This window comes from Macrobrachium rosenbergii, chromosome 29 (genome assembly GCF_040412425.1).
Source record: "Macrobrachium rosenbergii isolate ZJJX-2024 chromosome 29, ASM4041242v1, whole genome shotgun sequence".
Taxonomy (NCBI): domain Eukaryota; kingdom Metazoa; phylum Arthropoda; class Malacostraca; order Decapoda; family Palaemonidae; genus Macrobrachium; species Macrobrachium rosenbergii.
Window position 1 is genome coordinate 6,600,653 of NC_089769.1, and position 17,501 is coordinate 6,618,153.

Consider the following 17,501-nt stretch of genomic DNA (forward strand, 5'->3'; position numbering starts at 1 on the left):
AAATAAACTGATAGTAATTTGATTCCTTAATTTTGCACGTCAATTATAACTCTTTTTTATACACGATTGAAGGCGTTACGAATTTTTAAAAAAAACAAAAAATTTAATCAAAAGTCATATGCAGTGAGCTTCAGAGTAGAGAGTAAACTACTGCAATTTTGATACATTTCACTTAAATTTTCTCATTCATATGTAAAAATATTTTCCCCTTTCCCTGGGTTCTGAATAAATATAAAAGGTACTGACATTTAGATTACCTGCCAGCTGATAACCAATATTCTGATTATTACAGTTTTTCAGACCAGACAAAGGTTATTACCTTCAATAACTGATTCTTGTTCCAGAAATGCTCTAAAGCCAGCCAATCTATTTCCCTTGAGAGTCCTTCTTCTGGATCTTACGAAATCCTCGCGCACGCGTAGAATTAAATCTATCATACATTCCCTTACTGGCGACTGTGTGCTATTCCAATAAGATATCAATCATGCTAAGCACTTCACTCTTTTTTTTTTACCCTGGATCTGATTGGTGTAAGACTATGTAATCTGTTTTACGTTCTTGAAAAGCAATAAAAGTATGATGGAGAATATCTATTCAAACGAATCGCCATTTGGGTTTAAGTGTCTCTCACTCCGACGAGATTGGAAGGAGAAGATGATAATACTGCCGAAGAGAAATGTCGTATGAGAAATAGAGATACGTCTTCTTCTTCTTCTTCTTCTTCTTCTTCTTCTTCTTCTTCTTCTTCTTCTTCTTCTTCTTCTTCTTCTTCTTCTTCTTCTTCTTCCTTCAGAGAAACATTTTCTCTGGGGAATCCCAGAGGCAGGATGACATTGAATTTAGAAAAGCATAGGAGAAACTTCGGTATTCTCAAGAATGTTGTTGGCAGAATCCACCGTCTGTAAGTAATGTGGCATGTCCCATTCGTTTCGTTATCTGAACGAAGAATGCCAATAAAACAATAAAGTAATCTCTCTCTCTCTCTCTCTCTCTCTCTCTCTCTCTCTCGCTAGACCCCATGGCACTTTGGGAATGCAATAGTGTCTGACTGGTTGTTCTCATATCCCGTATGTTTTATTTTATTTCGTCTCTTTTGTTTGTTTTCAAGAAATATGGAACTTCCTGGATATATTTCCTGTCAACGGTACCTTGTTGATAGTGTTTCTCCCTCGGTCTCCATAACAAATGCTGTGGTTTTTGACAGATGAATAGACGTAAAGTTTCTAACAAGTTTATGAATTTTTGAAAAACGAAGAAAATTCAAGTGTGCCTAGTATATGAATCTTGGAAGGATGAATCCTTGAAAAATGCAATAAATTAGATTCGATTCCTGGTATATGAATATTTGAAAGATGAACAGAATCATAATCAGAATTTGTATAACTAACTCAATTTATTTTGCGATGTCTATTCAGATCTATAAATTCCAGCCATTCTAAAATTTCTTAGAAGATGGATAACCGTGTACCATCTCTTTCTGAATGAGAGAGAATAATTTTCCCTTTCAGAATATCTTTAGTTAAACCTGGAATTTGAGCAAGACGGCAAAAAATAACAAGTTTTACATTTTGAATATATTAATATCGAGGTGCGTCAGAGTAATGCCGATTCATTAATGAGTATTTTTTTTTGTGTGTGTGTAAATCAGACAGGAAAAAGAAATGGCGAAGTAATACAATGAGACGAAGTCATCTTTTTCCAGAATTAATCCTTTGTATCTTAAGTGAAAGAAGAACAGTCATTCATGTGGAAAGCATATTTAAGAATTGTGAAAAATGGATTAGCAATTAGAGCTGTTCTTTGGCTCAGTTGCATGAATGGTACGTTATGCTAATTTAATTTCTTAAAGCTGTCATCTGCACAATAAGATGGTCAGTTATATATATATATATATATATATATATATATATATATATATATATATATATATATATATATATATATATATATATATAAATATGTGTATATATACACATATATATATATATACATATATATATATATATATATATATATATATATATATATATATACATATATATATATATATATATATATACATACATACAAATGTTGAGTTTCATCTGATTCACCAGTTCAACTTACATATATAATTTGTAAGGTTAGAGACAATCTACTTCTGGATATGCAGGTGAATGGCGATTTGAAATTATGGAAGTAATTTTATTCACATTCTCACTTGAAGTAAGAAATCTTGGGCAGAGTGTAACAGATTCTAAAAGACAAGTTAAATTGGTGAGTCAGATGAAACTTAACATTTTTAGGGGGGTATTATTGCAGTTGCTTTCTTTATTATTACTCTACCAACATTTTAACGTAGTTACGTATAATAGTATGATGATATAAGAGATATTATTATTATTATTATTATTATTATTATTATTATTATTATTATTATTATTATTACGAAGACATAAGATGCTATCATTAATATCAGTGTGAAGATATAATAGGCTATTATTATTATTATTATTATTATTATTATTATCAGTAGTAGTAGCAGTAATAGTTGTAGTAGTAGCAGCAGCAGCAGTGATATTTACTTTATTTTTTATAGCATGACCGTTTAGCAAATCCCTTCTTTATACCTCTAAAGAAAACCCACATTGTCATTGATTAATATCTAAAATTACTATTCAATATTTACATAATATTTCAAACCACCAGAGGCGAACTCAACAGACGGATTCCAGATATCCTCATCCAGTACAGAACCGAACGAAAACAGAATAAAGAAGAAATAAAGAAAAGGGGAAACGACCATTTGCTTTTACCATATTTTATCTGGCTTGCCCCTCAAGAAACACACACAGAGAGAGAGAGAGAGAGAGAGAGAGAGAGAGAGAGAGAGAGAGAGAGAGAGAGCTAGGCCATATAAAGTCGACTTTTAAAAATGGGGTAGAATTTCTCAAACGACTCCGGACAATGGAACACGGAAATAGTTTGGAAGATCAGGAAGAAGGAGGCAGGGGAAGGATGAATAACAGAGGAAGAAAAGTTTGGGGGAGGGAGAGATGGAGGGAAGGGGGGTAGGGAGGTAGGAAGGGAGGGGGGAGGATTGTTCCTCCTCACAAATGCACAGGAAGATGGAGGAACTCGGAGGAAAAGGCAAAGAAGAGCGAGACAAAAGACGAGAGAGAGAGAGAGAAGAGAGAGAGAGAGAGAGAGAGAGAGAGAGAGAGAGAGAGAGAGAGAGAGAAGAGGGTTGAAATCAAATGAGGGCTTGGAAATCTTTTCTGCCTTAACAGTGTTGTTTAAACTTTAAAAAAAAGTTTTTTAAACTTAATCTAAAAAATTAAGAACAAGTATTTTTGTGCCTTGACAGTCCTATGTAAAAAAATAAATTAAAACTTACTTTGATAAATAAACACAGGGTTGATTACATGAAAGGTAGGTAGATATATCTGTACATAGGTAGTCCTGCTAACCACATTTAGATTAGTGCCTAACCCACTCAAGTACAAATAATATCTATCTGCCAATTCGTCTCTCTATCTATTTATCAATCTATAAGTGTATACATATATATATATATATATATATATATATATATATATATATATATATATATAGATAGATAGATAGATAGATAGATAGATATACATACTGAGAGAGCGCATCCCGTCTTTCTTCACCCCATTTACCAACTTTTATAATCGACTAACTAACTATCAGTTCATAATTTACTGCAACAAAGACATGTTTGGTTTTAATTTCAACCTTGGTCAATCATGCCTTCTCTGTACTTTTACTTCCACAAATCTCCACTCATCTCCAGCCCCCGTCTTATATCTCTCATGCAATTGGATCTTCGTCTTCCACCTCCTCTGGTGCCCAGAGAAGCCTAGTTCCAATCATCTCTCTCCAAATGTTCCTCTTAAAGCTTTATTCTCTTACCTACAAAAACATTTATACTCCCCATAGATTCCTGTCAAACCATGATTCACGTCTGTATAACAATACAGATCATACTAGACTGATGGATAATCAGTCTGTCAAGTCAGATGGTAACTGACTTCACGATCTTTAAAGATCAGCAGCTCTTAAGCTTTACGTTGTTCGTAGGTGCTTTGAAAGCTCGCTGAAAAAACGGGTTGTCTATTTTCTGACTTTGCCAATTAATTGCAGAAGCCATATCCATCAAATCAGCTAGATGGTGATGATCTACTCAGAACTGCTTCCCATTTACGAGAATTGCAATTAAATTCGATTCCGAAAGAACCACTTATGAAGAACAATTTAACTCACAAATACTGGCGTTGAGAAAAATATTCAGAGACCCATTTTTACACGAGTGATTGTTCACTGCTTCGTGGAAAGGCGTGGAGAGGGATCATTGATCTTTACAATACTTGAGTGACTGTAGTATGGAGAGGTTATCTATAAAGAAACGGTGAAGTGTCATTGATCCACTTGACAAAAGCGTTAATAACAGAAAGACAGAGAAAGAGAGAGGTTTGGTAGAAGGGTAATGGTGAGAATATAAGCTGCTCTCTGCCCACGAAGGAGGGTGAAGGCATTGTTGGATGGCAGGGACCTTCTAGTTAGTATGAATAGCGTTGGTTGAAGTGTGTGTGATGCTAGATGTGGCAGTGTTATATATATGTGTGTATACATACATACATACATACATGTATATATATATATATATATATATATATACGTGTGTGTGTATAATGTATATACGTACACACACATATATATATGTATATATAAGTATGTATATGTATGTATATATATATATATATATATATATATATATATATATATATATATATAACCACACTATATATATATATATATACCACAGATACTCACATATATATATGTATATATATACATAGATCCACAGATAGATAGATAGATATATATATATATATATAAAGTCATTATTATATCCATACTCTTTATAAATATCATAAATATCAAGGATACAACTTCTCTCAATATCTAACCTTGAGTATATTTTCCCCCAGACATGCTGTGTCACTCACCTTTATCTTGGATTCAGACCCACACTGCCTGAATATTAGAACTTTTTTTTATTTACGAACACTTTTCTCGTCTCGAATGGACAGTCTTCTTGTCCTTCTAATTTCTGAGAAGGAAATACAATTATATCTCGGATTTTTCTCTTTCATCGACCTCCCCACTTTCATATTTTCCAAGCCATCTTTTCCGCTACGTTAAAATGTGTAAACTTTAATAACTCCCGTTCTCTGCTCTGAAGGAATTCTCTCTTTCTCTGCACGTACTGCCTGGACTTGTAAAATGTTCTATAATCAAATTTACTTGTTTATACTAGCTTTAGATAAGCACTGACTTCATACATGAGTTTTGCCTTCTCATATTATGTTATTATGTTCCAAACTTCTCACAAAATTTTCATGATAAAACCTCAGGCTCTGAATCATCTTTCATTTATTTATGGCGATGATATTTCTTACAATATTTCTTATCATCTATGCTGTGAGCTTCAAAAATCAGTCACTTCATATTTTATTTTCGTTTTATTTCTTCTGAGAGGCAAAATAACAACAGCCATTTCGGCTCCCAGCATTTATCAGTCGTTCTCTTATTCTTAAGCAAGGGATATTCGTATCAATTTCTAGTTATGTATTTCCTATTTTTTACGTCACACTGAGAAACCATAAATTCAAAATACACATTTTGAATTAATGCTCGACCTTGAAACAAAGATGGTAAATCACCATATCCATTCTCATTTAGGCTCTCATGTGCTGGCCATAAATCTTCAGTCACTTCTAATCTCTTCAATCTTCAATTACTGTTTTGCATCCCTTAGCATCGGCGATGAGGCACGGAATAATTCGTCAAGCCTTCTAGTCGCCATTCGCCCGTTACGTAAGCGTAACTGAGAACCTCAGCTCCCAGCCTTTGTTCGTCATCGACGAGGGAGTGTTTTTTGTCTGCCTAATCCTCCCCAGTATCAACTTCCATTAAAAGTTCAAGCTGTAATCTTCATTCCCAAGTGATTGAGCAGTTTTGTCTCGACGTCCGACCCTTCTGATTATTCCCCAACGTAAAACTATCGCATCGGTCTCGTCAGCTTCATTGCCAACCTGCGAGAATAAAGGACGCGTCGATTTCTTTCGTTAATTCGAAGCTGCCTTTTGCCTTTTGTCTCTGGAAATTGGGTCTTATTTGTCATGATGTCTAGATAACGATGGTCCATTTTTTTTTTTACTTTGAAAATTGGGATTTTGTTGCTCGTTGATTGCCAGCAGAATTATTTATCTTCCTCTTTTCTTATAGTGAAATAGGAAGTTGAATTCGAACTTTTTCACTCTCATTGCAAAGGCATACATTCTTTTATCTTTTTACGGGCAGAACATAGGTTCCTTTATTAGTTCCTTCATGAATAGAGAAATTCTCATTAATATTTTCACTGAGTTGATAATGAGTTCTTACTCCATGTATGGCTAAGTCAATAAGGATCCCCTTTCTAATATTTATTTGGAAAATTGAATCGACTTTTCACACAAAAAAAATTATAATTACAAAGGGACCCTCAACTTGCCATGACCTACGATAGTAGTAGTAGTAGTAGTACTTCATTAACTTCCCTAAGGGGATATATAAACGCTTCGTTCTTTTTCATGAGAAAGGAAAACTCCATTTGTTATATAATTTGTAACCTTGGACTTTTCATACTTGTCAGTGTTAAACAAAAAGGATTCTTTTTATTTCAACCGGAAGGGTCGACTCTTGTTTTGATATTATTTTCTCCTGTGGAAAGAGGACGTCTATTTTCATGGCTTAATCCTAAATGACTGAGGAAGGGCTGTGGTTTTTGTCTATAGCTCAGGATACGGGTGCAATCATCGATTTATGATTACGTAATTTTCTCTCATAAGTGTTACCTGACACGTTATTTGACGTGCTATACGACTCTTATAACCCTTGCGCTAATTAGCAATATCTTCAACTTCAGCAAGAAATATAAACAAGTGAAAAATGCGCCGAATTTTCTTCGGCGCAATCGACCTTTTTGTAGAGCGTATAATGCTGTCTGAAACTCTCAGCCACGGTCCGTGAAACCCTCAGCCGCGGCCCGTGAAACCTTCAGCCACAACCCGGTGGTGGCCTGTGTTGTTGGCACCTATAGCGGTTCCAGACGCACGATCATGGCTAACTTTAACCTTAAATAAAATCAAAACTACTGAGGTTAGAGGGTTGCAATTTGATGTGTTTGGTGATTGGAGGGTGGATGATCAACATACCAATTTGCAGCCCTCTAGCCTCATCAGTTTTTAAGATCTGAGGGCGGACAGAAAAAGTGCGGACGGACAGACAAATAGCCATCTCAACAGTTTTCTTTTACGGGAAACTAAAAGAGAAGTTAATTTTACTTTTCTTCAAAATAACTTTTGGCTGGTAGGCGTCGATTTTTGAAGCTGGGTGAACTTTGTCGTAAAGTTTAGTGTTTTTTTCTTTTATTGATCCACAGTTTATAAGCACTGGTTGTATAAAGTCGGTCAACGCAGTTTTACTTTGTGATTCTGGCTTAATTTTTATTTATTTATTTACTTTTATTTACAAAGTTCAATCATCAGTATACACAAAATAAACGTTTACTATCCTGCAGCTAAAACAACTGCTAATCCTTTCATTATTTTCAGTTGGACTGACGGTAGAAACTGACCCACTGTATTGCGTTGCCAGAAGAATGAGTTAATTTTTGACCCACGCGTTAACGACACCATCTAAATAGCGATGATGCAACCTGGCAACACAGCAAGTCACTTCAAACAGATTGCAACAATATGTAATAGTATGTTGTTTTTGGGTTAACATTGCCCCATTTGTCCTTTATTATAAAAAAAAATTATATTTTTCCTATACCTATTTCTGTCCCTGTCACTTTCGACCTCTACGAATTATAAAAATAAAAAATCATTGCATAATTGCGCTCATACACGCATACATCCACTTGCATAAAAATACACACTGAACGTTCAAAAGTCAATCTATTGACTCCAGTTTCTCCGTCATACGTCACCTGTTGCATACAAACAAAACAAAAGAAAGCTTCGTGTGTTAGAAAAGAAAAATATGGAATGAGAGAGATGAAAGAATACGACTGCGAGATAATTAACTCCGATAATTGCTTTCAAACTTAGTTTGCTTCGAGACCCAGCAAAATAATATCTCTTTGTTTGGGTTTCCGTTTTTATTTTTTGATGTAAGAACATCCCAGTTATTTTCCTCATTGCTATGTGAGGTTTCAAATCTCAACCATGTTTTTGGCATATAATAAATTAATCAGATAATTAAGTAATTGATTGATTGTTTTTTTTTTTTTTTAACTCCTTTTGATATCAAAAATCAAGAAACGAATTTATAATGACCTGGGACTTCATTGCGCAGTTTTGATTCTTGATATTATGAGACTACAAGCACATGCAGGCTTTAGAAACATACATACATACATACACACAAATTTACGTGTATGTATACCTGTATATAGATATAACCACTAAGAATAGCCAGTTGCTATCAAAGTAGCTTTACATTTGGAGTAATCTAAAAATAGACTTAGATATGATAATCCCTTCTGAACCCTTCAACACTGCCCAGGATTCGAGCCTATGCCCGTTTGGATAAGAAGTATTAGGTCAGTGACCTTCTCTAAATCATATAATCGGTCAGCTTTCCAGGTACTGCAGTACGAGAAGGCCTTGCCTATTCAGACGTCAGTGACGTACCACTGGTATGAACAAAGACCCCCACTCCCCCCCCAAAAAAAACCCACTGACAACCACAAAGGATCCTAATGAAGGTTCCAAACAGGAGGCATCTCAAGACTTTCCCAAAACAAAATAATAAGATTAAGATTGCGAGAATGGTCTAATAAGGAACTTTAATTTTACGAGGACCCAGAAAAAAAGAAGCAAGAATTCCCCCAGCGAAAACGTGCGTGCGATAATCTGACTTGGCGAGCTTTAATAACTTTCATTCAGAGTTCGAATTGCAAGGAAATTGAACTTTTTTCGTTGCATGGAAAGGTGACGAAATCAATTCTCTCTCTCTCTCGTATTCAAAATGGAGTAAAACTGACTCCGGTAATTGCATCCAACCGGAAGTGTGTGCTCAACACTTTTTGAATTCATACTCTAGCGTTTTCTCGTGTGTGGAGATTTTAAGATTTTCGAATATAAAAAGTTGTTGATCTTTTGTGAGAAGATATTCAAGCAGTTCCCTATATCATGTGTACTGTATTAATGAAATCTGTGTGATTATTACTGCATAAGATTATGTCAGTGAGTGTTGTATACTCTTAAGAATATATATATATATATATATATATATATATATATATATATATATATATATATATATATATATATATATATATATATATAAATATATATATATATATATATATATATATATATATATATATATATATTTATATATATATATATTTGTATACATATGTGTGTGTGTGTTTGTGCGTGTGTATCTCTGTGTGTGTGAACATATGATGACAACAGTGGCACCAGGCGCCTCATAATCTTGAATAATAGCAAAACAGGTATAATGAAGATAATTGCCAAACATAATCTTAGGAAAATTCGGTAAGAATGTCTCCTTATTTGTAAAGATAATGAAAATCAAACAGTGTTCCCAAAAGAGTTCTTGAAGAAAGCAAGTAAAAGGAAGTTCCGTGTTGACAGAAGGTAACAATTTGTGAGATAATTTGAAACTACATTTTTTTCTGTTCTCTGGAGGAAAGAGGCAGCATTTTAAAAAAAAAATGTGAGGGGCTTAAGTAAGCAGAAGACGATGGTCATCAAGGTCGCTGGCTAATTCAAGTGTAACTTTTAATCAACAGGTAATTTTAGGATACAAAGATGTTTGGTCTTCGTTATTGAAGGGTATAAGCAAGTTAAGTGATCTATTTAATAAGCTCATTAATCTGTGTTGAGTTCTCTCTCTCTCTCTCTCTCTCTCTCTCTCTCTCTCTCTCTCTCTCTCTCTCTCTCTCTCTCTTCATGTATTAAAACGAAAAACTTGTCGTATTAATTCACTTTGTATGCCTATTTATCTATATGGGAGAAGGAGAGAGAGAGAGAGAGAGAGAGAGAGAGAGAGAGAGAGAGAGAAGGAATGTCGCTAATAAAATAAAATGTCTTATAACCCGCTCTACGCTCTCTCTCTCTCTCTCTCTCTCTCTCTCTCTCTCTCTCTCACACACACACACCTTTGAAAACTACCATTAGTGATTGTTCAGCTACACAAGAATAATGTTATTAAATATTTCTTATATCAATGTCGCATATCCTTTCCTAGACATAATATTTTCAAAATATAGATTACGCATCTGAGAAAAAAAAATGAAATCAGCTTCCATCATATGAGGCTTGTTTTAACCAGGGGAGATTCAAAGGTCATTAAGGCAGTAATTAGTGTTAAAGAGACAGTGATGGAAGCCATAAAACCTTTCAAATGAGAGTATATTAGATACAAAATTGATGCCCGTGGTTTTGCAATTTTACGCTAGAGAGAGAGAGAGAGAGAGAGAGAGAGAGAGAGAGAGAGAGAGAGAGAGAGAGAGAGAGAGAGAGAAATCTGCTTCCAACAACATTTTTCTACATTGAGGACAAAATCTTTAAAAATACAAGTTAAGAAAAGTAAAATTGTAATTCCTCTCTCTCTCTCTCTCTCTCTCTCTCTCTTCTCTTTACACAAACACACAAACACACAACATATGTATATATATATATATATATATATATATATATATATATATATATATATATATATATATATATATATATATATATATATAAAATATATATAAAGTATATATATAAATATATATATATACATATATATTTGCATATGTATATAAATATATAAAATGGTACATTATCGTTCTTTGGCATAGCATACGAAAGCGTGACATAACATCACCTGCCAAAAACCTCCCCTAGGGCCTTTAAACAGCTATTTATGGACAACACCACAATCTACACGAGGTGATGTTTATGGATAATCAATACGACGGGATAATTCGAGGTTAATCGAATGGAAATTTAGGATTCTCTTTATTATTTGGTAATTACATGTCCTAGTAAATCTATTTTTTCGTTATCAAGCCTCCATTTAGGTTCAGTCGGCTGTTATGATAGGATTTTTGTTAATATATTTTAGTTAACGTATATACTTGCCAGTAGAAGGAGACAGTTTGGTCTCTGGTACCTTTTGGCGTTTTTATGGGCTTCTATTATTAAATGGATTTCTGTTTTAACAGAAAATATTTCATATATATATATATATATATATATATATAATATGTACCTATATATATATATATATACACACATATATTAAATTTTTATTATGTCATCATTGACGTTTAGTTACCTATAATATTAAATGGATATTCTGTTTTATATAGAAAATATATATATATATATATATATATATATATATATATATATATATATAGAGAGAGAGAGAGAGAGAGAGAGAGAGAGAGAGAGAGAGAGAGAGAGAGAGAGAGAGAGAGAGAGAGAGAATTCTAAACTTAAACCCCACAAAATTTTTCAAACCACAATTATACCGTGAGAAAGATCTTGATTAACTCCAGTAAATCCTCATTTCAGAAACTTTAAAAGTGAAATTCCTTACGCTTCTAACGCTAAGGTTACGCCCACACTAAAATAAAATATGTCATAAACACACGCTCTAAACTTATCGCATACATATCCCAAACAGGTTACCAACACGTCGTAAACTTATCACATACTTGTCACATACAGGTTATAGACAAGTCAACCTGTTTGTGATTTGCGTGCGGCAAGTTGCCGACGTGTGTTAACAACATGTTTTGGGCTGCAGTGTGGACGCGCCTCAAGACACGTAATTACTTCGAATGTATTTACAAAGGAACGGTTATTTATCTTGTGGCTACAACGCGGAAGCAAACAGACCTTTCTGTTTTTATTGACAAATACCGTCTTGCCAAGGAATGAAGAGGGAATTCAAAAATATAATTCCTGAAAGAATTCAGGAATTGCTTCTCAAAATAACTTCTTGTACAACTACCTCTGTGGGCAATCATTCAGACGGTACCACAGCAAATAAACTTGGGCAGGTGAACTGTCAGTTGTCAAAAACTGCAATTACTTTCTATTTTCCTTTACAGCACAGCAACAGTCACCAGGAAGGGAAGCGATTAACAGCAAAATGATAAGACCTACTTTGGTCACTTACTTACTAGAATAAAACCAAGGCTTGTTCAATAGTTGATGGTCAAACTTGTATGACAGAGTGAATGGTCTGTTGCAAAGCGTAGGGCGGCGTGAACATGCTGAAGTAAAACCAGGGGCTCAGCCAAGAGACGATAGGAAGTTGATTCAAGTTGAAAGGAGATTAGGAAAATCGACCCTAAGAAGACGAGAATAACTTGGTTTGTGTTTTTCTATAGCGATTTAGGACTTGATTGGAACATATAACGGATGACAATGAAATATATATTTTTTATATTTATATATTCATAAAACTCGTTGATTATCTAGCTTTCGGTGATTGGTCTCTATTTTCCTTTCTTTTTGTCTATAATCAATTTAAAGGTTACTGACTTTCATTTTTAAATTTTTACTTTTATCGTTTAATCAATAAAACACTAACTGGAGAATGCTTTACGTTATACTTGAGGGGAAACAAGACATGGGGTTAAATACCACCGTTTCATAGTATGAATTAAATGAAAATTTTAACTAGAGAGTAAACAAGTCTCTTATTAATAATTAAAAGATATCTTTTGTATACAAGATCAATGACCAGTTCCAATGCAAATCGACCCCTTATAAACAACACACACACACACACACACATATATATATATATATATATATATATGTATATATGTGTGTGTGTGTGTGTGTGTATAATGTACATATATATATATATATATATATATATATATATATATATATATATATATATCTATATATATATATATATATTATATTTATTTATTTATATTTGTTATATATACATGTGTGTGTGTGTAGCGTGTGCACAAACACACATATATGTAGATAACTGGGGTGAGTATCTTTCTGGGTAATAATCCTAAAGGACTTCAAAGAGAACGCTATTTAAACGCAGCTTCCCTGAAATCTTCAAAGCAGGTATTAAGAGCAATTATTTCGTGATCAAAGACACTGACTTTTTAGAATTAACCCTCGATTAATCATCCGGCTGGATAATTGCGATTCAAATGCAGTGGACACTATTCCACTATTCTCTCTCTCTCTCTCTCTCTCTCTCTCTCTCTCTCTCTCTCTCTCTCTCTCTCTCTATATATATATATATATATATATATATATATATATATATATATATATATATATATATATATATATATATATAAATATATATATATATATATATATATATATATATATATATATATATATGTATGTATGTATGCGTGTAAATGTATATAAACACACACCCATATATATATGTGTATATATATGTATATATATATATATATATATATATATATATATATATATATATATATATATATATATATATATATTTGGTTAATATGATCCAAAGGACAGCGAAAAGGAACTGTCAGCACACCCCAACCCAAAAAGCTTTCAACGAGTTACTGATTTTGCAACCGGGCACCAGTCTGACCAATTCTTTGTTAAGCTCAATCCATATAGGCAAAAATGAAAAAGAAAACAAAAGCACCACAAAAGCATTTCCGTCTTAACCAGGAAAGCTCGGTGCTTAATGGACAGGTTCCCAGCAGTGATATCTTTACCCTCTGCCACGCATGGTCTCTATCCATTAACAATGGTTGGCAGGCAGCGTTAATTGGCAGTGCTATTTTGACGTTTTGCTCGTATTCTCCCGAGCTGGATTAAATAGCCTGGAACAGAGGAATTCGGCCGTAAACAGAGAGAGGGATATTGATTAACAATCCCGGGAAACAGGGGGGGAGGCAAAAGAAAAATAAGACGGGGAGAAAGAGTTCACGGCTCCTCTGTCTGGTCTTCAGTACCTTCTTCTTCTTCCTTTTCTATGTCTGTCGGTCTTCTGATTCAGTCTGTGAGTTGTGAGGCAGCTTTAGTTGTAGGTGGCTTCATTTCAGTTTGCCGTGAGGTGGTTAGGATGAAACTAGAATGACACTAGATTATTCCTCTTGGAGTAAATATATTCTCTCTCTCTGCTTCTAAGGGGATCACTCATTTCTTGTCTTTTTTGAATAACAAGACGTACCGTGCATTAGATGAGCAGGCGCGATGGAAATTATCGTAAGCAGGAATAACTATATTATTATTATTATTATTATTATTATTATTATTATTATTATTATTATTATTATTATTATTATTATTATTCAGAGGATGAACCCTATTCAGATGGATGAAGCCCAAAAGGGCCATTGGCTTGATATTCATGATTCCAAAGAATATGGTGTTCATTTGAATAAATAACAGAAAGTAATAGGAGACACAGAAAGAAGAAAATAGGTATTAGAAAAAAATACACAAACGAATTAATAATTATATATAATGAGGCACAGCAAAAAATGCTTAAAGTATACAAATAAACGATCAGAGAAAGCATCGATTACGTCACCTATATTCCAAATGGTCTCTTTGGAATTCTTCTTTGCTTTCGTATTTTCTTTCGTTACTGATATTTTCTATCATTAGGGAATGGGGCTATTAAATGACAAAAAATAATTAAGTGTCGTATGGTTACAAATATTTCAAAACATTTCACCAAGGTAAAAATGTCCTAATAATCCTAAAAATATATTAAAATTCATTTCAAAAAGTGATATCCATATTTAAAAGTAACAATGATAAATGAATCCTGAATCATAAAGACAACAAGTTTATGGAGATTGACGAAAAAAATCGTGGATTTAAATCTGATTTTGGCATTTCAAAAACTTTAATCGACATCAACCTCCCGTAATTCTCTAAAAGAATTAGACTGTCAGCGAAAGGACAGAAAGTAAATTGCTTGTGATATTAGCGATAGAATGATTCTTTAGAATAAGTAAACACTACAAGAACGAATTTCATATTGATTTAAAAAGAAGACGAGACAGATACTGTTTTGGGGACTGTAACCTTTTATAGAAAAAATAAAAGGTATTTGACGAGAATTTTACAAGAAGAAGAAGAAAAGAAGTGATATCTGTTGACACATTACTTAAAATCTTATTGTAACTGAACGTGAAACTTCAGTCACAAGACTGAAGTAAATAAAACAAGAATGAAGTAAATTAAGCAGTTTAAAACTGTTAATAACGAAATTTCTCACCCCAAGACAAAAATGAGAGTAGTTTCATATTACTGACCCCCGTTGAACAGAGCAGAAATATATGTCTAATTATTTTGAAAATGATTGTTCAGATCGAAAAGGGCACATCTGTTCCGAGGAAAACATTTCGTTAAAATCTATCAGAATGGATAAGCTCACAATTAACATGTTAAAAAAACAACAATTACTCTTATAAAGACATTTCACATTGTTATGTAGGAAAACATTCATCATTGATGGTGATTTAGGCCACATAGTGTTCCAATTAAAAATGTAATTACTCCCATGAATCGAACCTGTTTGGAAGGTAAATGACCGCTGATTGATTACATATTATTTAGAGCTTTCAATGGGGTAATCAAAGGAGCATTATTATAAAAGCAAACATTTTGCAAAATGAGCTGAGCAATATTCATATTAAATATTCATATTAAATGATGGGGTGTTTGGGTGGGGGAGATGGGGATGGGACTATGATGGGAATTTTTTTCAAATAAAATTTTTGTGAACAGCAGAAAATTTCTTGATTATTCTCAAGAACAAGGATAAAATATGACATTTTCTTGTGTCTTAAATCTTCGTATATTGTAAGAATTATACTTAAATCTACCTCAAGAAATAAAACATAATAAAATGGTCTTACTTCATCCTCATCTTTAAAGAACGTGATTGTTTTTTTTTTATAATCTTCATCCTGAAGAATACTGAATAAAAAAAACTATGCAGACAAGTGAAAACAAACAATGTTTAAAAAAAATCAACACACTCATTAGGTAGCAAAAGTTATAATTTACTCATTAAGGCAAAGAACCGAGTCTCTTCTCCCCCTCAGGTGGCTTCCGTAACACCCTTTAGTTCACCTGTTCCCACATTTATCCTGCCAGTGTATTGACCGTCCCAAATACCTCTGCACTGAATACAGTTATGCAGGTGTTGGTGTGCAGATGGATTCATGCGTTGATAGTAATGATAATACCAAGATTATAAATCTGAAATAGATGGACAAGTAGATAAAGATAAATGATTAATTGGATTTAGTAGCATAAAAGACTAAAAGGTAATAAGAAATTTGAATGCTAACAGTTCGATTGCAAGTAGGAAATAGCATACAACAGAGTTGCCACTATAAGGGTACATGCTGTCAACACGCGCCTAGGAGTCTGTGGCCAGTGCTAAATAATCATAAGACGCACTGGACAGGAATATCAATAATTCGTTAACTTGTATGCAACCTGTCTGTGATGTGCACCATAAGTCTTCAAGTTTTGTATGTCTGAACATAGAAGGATGGTGCGTCCACACTATAAGTCTTTAAGTTTTATGTGTCTGAACATAAAGTATAGAAATGCAACCCCAATTTCTGCACCAAATCAACCAGCAACCTCTTACTAACAATACTCGCTTTTATTTCCAGAGTCTCGGAGCCTCCGGATGGACTCCGCCTTCATCGGCCTTCTCCCGCAACAAGCCGAGAAGCCGCTCCCTCATTCGTCGCTCTTCCAAGAAGGCCAAACAGCAGGTGCGAGACGCCCAGCCTGACGATTGCTCGCTGTCCTAACACCGAAACGTCGAGCCACTTCTTTATTTTCAAATTTTTTAATTCTTTATTTTCAAATCATGGCGGCAACTCAAAAACGTCCATTGTCTTCTTGGGCTCTGGTGACAGCCACAACTCTTTTGTGTGGATCTGGTGCTTTTGAGGTTGATGACGTCACGGAGGTGGGAGGAACTCCCCCTCCTCGTTGTGTTGGAGCGCGTGCGCATGCGCAGGGTGTGCGTTCAAATGGATGGACTGGTCTCGCACTTTACCTGGAATGAATTTCTCAGTAGGAGGAGTGTTGCTGTTGTTATTGTTTATGGGATCATTTTGAAGTAAATGCGTACTGTTGTTTGCCAAAATGGTAGAAGAAAGAGTGATAGTGTATATATTTTTATCACCATATCTAATATATATATATATATATATATATATATATATATATATATATATATATATATATATATATATATATATATATATATATATATATATATATATATATATATATATATATATATATATATGTATACATATATGTATGTATATATACATATACATATCTACATATATATATGTATATGTATATATATATATATATGTATAT

The 17,501-nt window shown here is 33.7% G+C and overlaps 1 protein-coding gene across 2 annotated transcripts in view; it reads left to right on the forward strand.

Moving 5' to 3' along the window:
- Positions 1–17,292, forward strand: part of LOC136854543 (GTP-binding protein Di-Ras2) — a 261,584-nt gene extending 244,292 nt beyond the window's left edge. For both annotated transcript variants that reach the window (XM_067130889.1, XM_067130890.1), the window contains one exon: positions 16,772–17,292. In XM_067130889.1, the coding sequence (XP_066986990.1) occupies positions 16,772–16,915 (144 nt within the window). In that variant the 3' untranslated portion in view covers positions 16,916–17,292. The remainder of the gene's footprint in view (positions 1–16,771) is intronic.
- Positions 17,293–17,501: the final 209 nt, after the last annotated feature.